The sequence below is a fragment of the Salvelinus alpinus genome, chromosome 33 (genome assembly GCF_045679555.1).
Source record: "Salvelinus alpinus chromosome 33, SLU_Salpinus.1, whole genome shotgun sequence".
Classification (NCBI taxonomy): Eukaryota; Metazoa; Chordata; class Actinopteri; order Salmoniformes; family Salmonidae; genus Salvelinus; species Salvelinus alpinus.
Window position 1 is genome coordinate 13,762,418 of NC_092118.1, and position 9,234 is coordinate 13,771,651.

The 9,234-nt window shown below is 42.7% G+C and overlaps 1 protein-coding gene across 1 annotated transcript; it reads right to left on the reverse strand.

The window, feature by feature from the left end:
* Positions 1-1,221: 1,221 nt before the first annotated feature.
* LOC139562921 (7-dehydrocholesterol reductase-like) lies at positions 1,222-9,061 on the reverse strand. Its single transcript, XM_071381092.1, has 8 exons — positions 8,954-9,061; positions 7,477-7,588; positions 4,293-4,515; positions 4,093-4,183; positions 3,219-3,432; positions 2,921-3,125; positions 2,656-2,787; positions 1,222-2,446 (listed from the first exon to the last, which is right to left on the reverse strand). The coding sequence occupies exons 2-8, from the start codon at positions 7,584-7,586 to the stop codon at positions 1,982-1,984; spliced, it is 1,440 nt and encodes a 479-aa protein (XP_071237193.1). The 5' UTR covers positions 7,587-7,588; positions 8,954-9,061; the 3' UTR covers positions 1,222-1,981.
* Between the last annotated feature and the right edge of the window lie 173 nt (positions 9,062-9,234).

A 9,234-nucleotide genomic window follows, 5' to 3' on the forward strand; every position in this document is an offset into this window, starting at 1 on the left:
TGGTGTGTGAGTCTATGTATGTTGTGTAGTTTGAGGATTGGGAGTAGTCGTGTAGTGTTTCTGTGGATAGGACATTAGGGTCCAGTGTTTGTTTATTTGTGTCGGTGTGAAAAGCGATGGGAGAGGTGATTGAGTATGTGTGTATGTGAACGACTGAAGAGGGAGTAGAAGAGCGCACGATGTTTATTTGTCTAAGTCTGTGTGAATAATGAGTAAAGATGTGTGTCTGGATGAATCATTTGGATATTTTGTGTTGTCTTTGAAGTTCATGTTGAGGAGATATTCATCGTTAGGTGTGCTTGCTGAAGGCAAAGCACAACTCTTGATTTCTTACATACTCCTATTATTATAATTTGATTACTTTAGCCCGCTCTAAAGCTTAAGCAATTTTCTCTATGGACACGAAACCAACTTCCAAAACGTACAGACGGCCCCAACTTAGATTGTTTGAGAAAACATTTTTGATAGCATTTCTACTTTTGAAAATGAGCTCCCAATACATTTCAATGGGGGGGGGGAAAGGGCCATAGACTTCAATGGTAAAAATAAATAAATAATTCTCTATGTTCAGGCTATTCTAACATCAAATTCTTTAAGATCTTTATCAATATATAAAAATGTACTTAAAATGACTCACCAGCGCCCTTGGATTGTTTTATATCCCCTAGAACCTGTGTTCTACTGCCCCCTGCTGCTGAATGTCAGATATGAGGTGACTTTAAATTAAAGGAAGAGAGAGGGATAGAAATATGAGGATTAGGGAGACATAAGAACAAAGAGGAAGAAAATAGTAAATGGAATTGAAGAGTGCACTCTTGACGTTAGTACAACCACCACCACTACCAGTGAGTGATCCCTGTCATACCCACTCCAGGGGTCTTTCCACCGGCCACCCCTTCCACATCCTCCCCCTCCCTCCTCTTGTCTGTCAGAGCCTAACATTAGCCTCACATCCAGCTCCAACCGTCTGTGTTTGTTTAACTCTTTTCCTGGCAGCTGTGGCGATCTGAAGGGGTTAGGGGTCAGGCAGGCCAGCGTGAGGGACAGGAGGCCTGATCAACCTCTTCAGTCACAGCAGGAGGAAGTGTTGACCTCTCTAAGGCCATGTCAGCACCCTTCAAAGCACAGGAACAACTCTGTGATGATGCAATGACACCTCCGTCATTGTCATTTCCTCCACTCACAAAATACATATGAATTGATGGAATCAAAGTAAAGAAATCAGAATGTTAGGTATATTTACTTTTCTAAGTTATCACTTATCACAGGGCAGGTAAAACAGGAAAACAACTCAAATCAAATGGCAAAAAACACTTTTGGATAAAGTAAAAGCACTATTAGCACAAACTTTAAAATAACAAGTACCTCAAACATATTGACAGGCATAAAGACAAATGAATTTTAGCAGGAACCATCATTGTATAGTTGTAACTGACATAATATACTAGTCTGCTGCTTGCATCATGTAATGCTGTGCTGATCCCTAAGTAGAAGACACATTTGTCAGACAGTGCATTATTATTGAGATTATTGCTCACTTGTAGCTGTAGTTACGTTACCCATGGCAACTAACTGCTACGGTATGGTGTTCACACTTCAATACAGATTTTAATTAGAAATCAATTATTGAGTTTCTCATAGTGTCTATGTACCATAGTACCAACGTTTATGGAGAAATGCTCCTAGGCAGCAGTGAGAGCAGTTCTGAGAGTACCTGAGGGTTGCTTCTTAGAGCACAAAGCTGGCAGTCTGACTACAAGTGAAGATCTCACTAGTACTACATATTTTCATACAGAGAAACATGGAAACACACATACACATCCAAAGACACCACGGCACACACAGACACACACACACATTTTTGCTCAAAATGTCATCAACATCTTTCCCATGGAATGTGAACAGTCCATTTAACACACATCTCCTTCTTCTGTTAAACTTCTTTCAGGATGCAGGGATTCCTTTAACCTCTGTCTCGACTCTAGAAGATCCCAGGCAGCAGGCGATAGGGAACTGCATCCGTGTAGCGCTTCCAGTCTTTGCCGTACTTGCTGCTGCAGCGATGCTCGTCTCTCACACAGCGGTGCACCAGCAGGATGGTCATGTAGACGATGTAGAAGTAGGGATGAATGTGGCCGAAGCCGCAGGCTGCACAGTAGGCCAGCGAGCCCATCAGGTCGCCCGTGTAGTTGAGGTGTCGTGCCACGCCCCAGAAGCCGGAGGTCATGAGCTTGCTGTGGTGCAGGCCGCCGTCACCCGAGCGGTAGGCACACTCAATGAAGGTGGGCTTCTTGCCCCAGATGGAGCACTTCCCATCGGTACGGCGGAACAGGTCCTTCTGGTGGTTGGTGGAGCGGAAGACGTAGTAACCCACCAGACCCAAGAGGAGGACAGAAGCAGCATGGGCTGTGGAGAGCTGGACTGGGTTATACACCAGGTACAGACCCTGTAGAAAGAGACATGATGCCAAACATACAGTATGATGTCATGTCCGTTGAATGGAAAACAAGAAAGACTCCATAACAGCTACATTTAACTCAGCCAGTATAATAGAAGCGCATCAACTCAACTACAATTTCCATGACTTATTCATATTTTTGCAGTGGCTTCTGTGTTGGGTTTCTGACTAGTTTTTTTTATGATGATGTGACTTACCTGCAGCGTGTAGAGGAAGGGCAGCCACACACAGTCTCCCCAGCCCAGGTACCAGCCAAAGTGGTCATGGCAGATGTCAATCGTCTTCAGGTACCATGCCTCATTCCAGAAGAAGTCGAGAACATAGATTGCCTGGAGGAGTAGTTATTACATTAGTAGCCATTCACTGGAGGTAAAGCTTGCCTAAACTGGTTCAGTCAAAGCTACCACTCTAAGGTCTAGTTTACCACTGCCATCTAGTGGTAAAGGGAGAGAAGTGTCTCACCTGCAGCACGTTAACCAGGATCATAGAGTTGGTCACATAGCCATAGAGCTCCTGCTGTTTGGCTGCATAGGAGAGGTTGATTAGAGTCCAGGCAACAATACCAGGTCTCCCGTTGAAGAAGAGCTTGAAGTCGAACCATTTCCCGATGCGGGGATTGAACTCAATGCCCATCATGTAGTTATAGAAGACGTTGCCTGTGAATTTGCTGGGAAATGATAAAGGCAATTCAGATTAAATAGGCCCAAAGTGACAAGTTTGAATGAAATATAACATATTATTGGACACATCTAGTCCTCACCAGTCCTCGGGGTTGGTGGGGAAGAGGTAGGCCTTGACAAAGGCAAAGGTGGACACAGCATAGCCCAGTATGTTGGTGCACCACAGCAGTGGGATCCAGTTGTCGAAGATTATGGTTGGGGAAAACCAGTGGAAGTATTGAGCGTTGGCATACCATAGGGCATGGGTGATTAGCCACGACTGTAACCCGTTGATCTCATACTTGTTTATGAGGCCTAGGAGAGAACAAACAATGTGGGGTGAAACCAATGACTGCATATATGAATGGACAAAGCCGTTGATCACGTGACACCATTCATTCCTATATGAAGACTCAATAGCGCATTGAAGCCAAATGAAGTTGCTTCAGATGGCGTCTCATGGAGACAACGTGCGCAGTTTGAGCTACTCCAGGAAGTGGCGTTGCAGGCTAGCTAGGTGCTGCCCCCTCTCATTGAGTAAATCAGGTTGAAGGTCGATCGGGATACTGTAGGCTACCATTAGCAACTAAATGATCCTTATAACTTTGTCTGTGTGTGATTAAAAAAATTATCTGTTCAAGGACGTACATCTTGTGTATTAGAAGCAATTATTGGTACCATAACGGTCTTAGATTTTTGGGGGGGATTTACACTAAGATTGCCCTTTTTTCATTCACTATAATGGGGGATCATGTTTTCTGAAAACAATGCCTGCAGTACCGTGGTCAGGCTTGAACTTCCGTGGCTTCAATGAGAGGGGGCAGTAGTTCTCCTGGGTAGAACAGAACCAAGTATTTGCAGACGACTACACTCAACACTATTGTGCACATAAAATATCTGTAAATATGAATAGAAACCAATCCTTCATGCAAGAAATCTCCAAAAACGACAATTTTCTCTTCTCAGGTGCCTTACCTGCTGGGGTGCGAGCTCCATCCTGAACCCCACCAGCATAGCCAGGCAGGAACTTATGAGTGATATCAGGAACACACATGTAGAGCACCACCTGATGGAGAAACAGTGTCATTCCACAGAACTCCCATCGTTGAAATATTCTGATGCAATAAACCATAATAAAATGTAATTTACACACACGGCCCTACCTATGGCCTTACCTGGAAGGAGACCCAGACGGTGTAGATCTGAGCAGCGGTCCAGGTGAAGGAGGGGGCCTTATCCCAGATGGAGTGCAGGGTGGCCTCTCCACTGTAGAGCTCTACCAGGGGCTGGCTGACCGAGCACTGGTATTGGTCACACACCATGACGAAGAAGAACACCAGGAAGGGGGCTGTGCACAGCAGCAGGATCACAGCGCTCAGAGAGAACCAGTCCACCTCCCTAACAGAGTGGTAGGTGTGGAGGAGATGGGGGAAATAACAGAGTTGTAATGGTGAAAATGCATAATCATTGGAGCATTTATAATAATTCATAATTCCTGAAAATGTTTCCGTAAAAAAAATATATATATAATTTGATAGCCTACTCTAATTTATTTGAGAGTTGTTATTATTAGGCTGTAGATCTAATCTAACGTACATTCTATGTTGCGAGGACTTTGCCTTGTGGTGTACTGCCAACTTTGCTAGAGCTCACTCTAAAGATAAGCATGACCAGTTTATCTTACAGGCTAATTTGAAAAACACTGATTATATGACAAGAATGATATAGGCCAACATTTCAGTGACTCTCTGTCCATGTAGTGACTGTCCATCAGTGGAGGCTGCAGAGAGGAGGACGGCTCGTAATAATGGTTGGAACGGAGTGAATAGAATGGCATCAAACACGTTTGATACCATGCCACTTATTCTGCTCCAGCCATTACCACGAGCCCATCCTCCCCAATGAAGGTGCCACAAGCCTACTGTGCTGTCCATGTACAGCACAAATCAACATATATCCTGAGAGCCTAGTTTTTCCTTTTTTAAATAATTCCGTAGTGAATCCATTCGCTAACCTGAGCTTTGTATAAGGGCTACAATGGCAAAAACATGTACAGTGGCAAGAAATAGTATGTGAACCGTTTGGAATGACCTGGACTTCTGCATAAATGGGTCATAAAATGTGACAACATTTCTCAACAATAGACAAACAAACAGTGTGCTTCAACTAATAACACAAACAATTATACGTTTTCATGTCTTTCTTGAACACACCGTGTAAACATTCACAGTGCAGGGTAGAAAAAGTATGTGAACCCTTGGATTTAATAACTGGTTGAACTTTCTTTGGCAGCAATAACCTCAAACAAACGTTTTCTGTAGTTGCGGATCAGACCTGCACAACGGTCAGGAGGAATTTTGGACCAGTTCAGAAATATTCTTGGGATTTCTGGTGTGAGCTGCACTCTTGGGGTCATGCCACAGCATCTCAATCGGGTTGAGGTCAGGTCTCTGACTGGGCCATTCCAGAAGGTGTATTTTCTTCTGTTGAAGCCATTCTGTTGTTGATTTACTTCTGTGTTTTGGGTCGTTGTCCTGTTGCATCACCCAACTTCTGTTGAGCTTCAATTGGCGGACAAATAGCCTTACATTCTCCTGCAAAATGTCTTGATAAACTTGGGAATTCATTTTTCCGTCGATGATAGCAAGCTGTCCAGGCCCTGAGGCAGCAAAGCATCTCCAAACCATGATGCTCCCTCCACCATACTTTACAGTTGAGATAAGGTTTTGATGTTGGTGTGTTGTGCCTTTTTTCTCCACACATAGTGTTGTGTGTTCCTTCCAAACAACTCAACTTTAGTTTCATCTGTCCACAGAATATTTTGCCAGTTGCGTTATGGAACATCCAGATGCTCTTTTGCGAACTTCAGACGTGCAGCAATGTTTTTTTGGGACAGCAGTGGCTTCTTCTGTGGTGTCCTCCCATGAACACCATTCTTGTTTAGTGTTTTACGTATCGTAGACTCATCAGAGATGTTAGCATGTTCCAGAGATTTCTGTAAGTCTTTAGCTGACACTCTAGGATACTTCTTAACCTCATTGAGCATTCTGCTCTGTGCTCTTGCAGTCATCTTTGCAGGACGGCCACTCAGTAGCAACAGTGCTGAACTTTCTCCGTTTATAGACATTTTGTCAAACCGTGGACTGATGAACATCAAGGCTTTTAGAGATACTTTTGTATCCCTTTCCAGCTTCATGCAAGTCAACACTTCTTAATATTGCATCTTCTGAGATCTCTTTTGTTTGAGGCATGGTTCACATCAGGCAATACTTCTTGTGAATAGCAAACTCAAATTTTGTGAGTTTTTTATAGGGCAGGGCAGCTCTAACCAACATCTCCAATCTCGTCTCAATGATTGTACTCCAATTAGCTTTTGGAGAAGTCATTAGCCTAGGGGTTCACATACTTTTTCCAACCTACACTGTGAATGTTTAAATTATGTATTCAATAGAGACAAGAAAAATACAAGAATTTGTGTGTTATTAGTTTAAGCAGACTGTGTTAGTTGAAGATCAGATCAAATTTTATGACCAATTTATGCAGAAATCCAGATAATTCCAAAGGGTTCACATACTTTTTCTTGCCACTGTGCGTCACTTTTTAACTTATTTTAGTGGCAGCGACCCATAACCCAATGACAACTGGAATAGACATATAATGGAAATATAATGTGTGGGCGATGGAAGCTTGTGAACTGATTCAAACTGGTTGTTTATTTTCCCCAGTCAAATACTCCACTTCCTTTTCATACTACCGTTGTCTACTGAAGATTAAGCAGGTCCCCACACCAATGCCCAATACTTTAAGCAGCTGCCCTTCCCAAAGAAATATAAGGTCCCACTGTTCAGCAAGAATAAGAGCAGGGCAAGTTTCATTCCGACGGCTGCTGAACAGTGGGACATAGGCCAGATGTAGGTCCAATGGTCAGACAGTAGGCCACAGGGACTGTGAATATGTGTGCATTAACTATGACATTTCCAGTGTTTTCTATATTAGGTATTTGTATGCTGATTTCACAAAATTAATTTCCATATAAATGGAGATTAAAGATGGAATCCGCAGTGGGGGAAACAGCGCCACTGTCTGCCCCACAGCCGTTTCTGTTTTTTTTGACGAAGCAGAGGTGGGGAGTGTAAAGGAAATCGCAGTACATATGCTGCTGCTCTTTGCAGTAACTAAATTGTTGTTGTAATATTGCAAACAGATGTGGCAGTTTCCCCATTAAGGATTGCAGCTTTAAGTATATCGTATCATAATCAGTCCTGAACCAACAGACAGTGAACATTTTTACATGTGCACCCAGTTACCTGAGTAGAGCATTAATGACTATAGGCCTACAGTAGGTCAGCTTCATCTTACCATGCTCTTCCCCACTGCCCTGCAGGTTCCTCTGTCGTCTCAGACGCCCCCCAGTTAGAGCTGAGCCTCTGGCGCCTCCGGGTGGCCTCCATGGCCACTGCAGAAGACATCTCTAGAGAAACAGAGAGAGTACAGAGTCATGGTAGTGACCAATACATAACAGACCGACTGTACCTTAAAGCCAATAAGGTAATGTGGGATATCAAAGGACATCTGGTGGCCTTTGAGGACCTGACCTAACACATTATGTGATGGTGCTATACATGATACATGTTTAAATAATATTAGTAAACCTTAAGGATCAAAAGTCGATTACACAAGGTTGCATGGGGTGTGTGTCCAAGAGTGATAACGACAAGCCAGATGGCTACTATTTGATGCACACAGGATGTTGTATAATACAGATCAAAATGTCACAAATCCTTTGGTCCCAGTGTGGTAAGGCCTACAGTTTGTCTGTTTGACACATGCACAATTCTAAAGGTTTATGAACAGACTTGAGCATGCTAATTCTACAATGAGAGGTATTAGCACAACACAGTTGTGTATGTTAGCAAATCTAATGCAAATGTTCAAACATATTAAACACATTGGAAAAAAGTGTACGTACACTTTAATAACACCATAACTGCATATGGTATGTGATTACTACATGGGCTCAAAGACACCATAGAACCGAACAAACTTTTCCACCCCCCTTATTAAACTACTTCTAATGTTGCTCAACCCCTCCATTAATAAACATGTATGCATGCATTACTACGTCGCTTTGGTTAAAAGTGTCTGCTAAATGGCATATATTATATTATTATACCATACAGCAGATGTAGGGCCTACATATGTACTGTAACAATCCACAGAAGGGGTAAAGCAGACCCACAGGGATAGTAATTGCAGGTCTCTGGGCATAGGTCATGTTATGTCAGCTGAAACGTTTTTGGACTAAATCCAACATACAGAACAAACGATAATGCTGAGGGGAACACCTGTTGTACGTAGTTGACAACGACACTTTCGGCAGAGTGACGGCTGTCACACATTCACATAGACCACTCAAATAATTTTGTATACAAGACTGATTGAAGTAAGTATGTGCAGAAGGTGGGTTTCATAAAAAGCATAGACTTCATTCTCCACCCTTTTAACGTTACTTAAAATTACTGATAGGCCTACAACAAGCGTCAGCTGCTTTTACACCCGATTATTGAATAAATACCCGCAAGTCCCTGAAATGTCTACGACATGTAGACAACGGATCGAATGAATAAATAGACGTTAGATAGAGGCTCTCAACAAAACAATTGATAACGAATTGCCTAACGCTGCCATAACGCACCTCCAGAAAAAGCCATAACTCATATGGACAATAGATCATGCATAATGTCGAGGATCATAGACAGAAAAATAACATAAGCATTATAAGCAGACATTGCATTTCAATAGGTCTGTCTAAAATATAATTTCGTAGGCTACTCACCAACTTCTAGGACATATGGGAAAACTCTTGGCCCAGATGTGTATAATATAACGAATAAAAGGTTCTATATTAACAACAACTCCGCCCAAATAATAAATGCGTGCGAACGTACAGCCAATAACGTCTCAGTAGGGAATGCGCCGCACTGCCATATCGACCTCTGATTGGATAACACTGACCTGAAGCCACTAGCGCCTGATGAGCTCGTGAATAGTTGGGCCATTCAAAATAAGACATCCATAGTCAATAAACCGACAGATTACCTGGCAGTAAACCCAAAT

Bases quoted from the DNA above. Each gene is read 5' to 3' on its own strand.
- LOC139562921 (XM_071381092.1), bottom strand. From the start codon at position 7,586: ATGTCTTCTGCAGTGGCCATGGAGGCCACCCGGAGGCGCCAGAGGCTC. The intron at 4,516-7,476 runs GTAAGATGAAGC...CCACTCTGTTAG, and splicing joins GGGCAGTGGGGAAGAGCATG to GGAGGTGGACTGGTTCTCTC. The intron at 2,447-2,655 runs GTAAGTCACATC...CTCTTTCTACAG, and splicing joins CCTTCCTCTACACGCTGCAG to GGTCTGTACCTGGTGTATAA.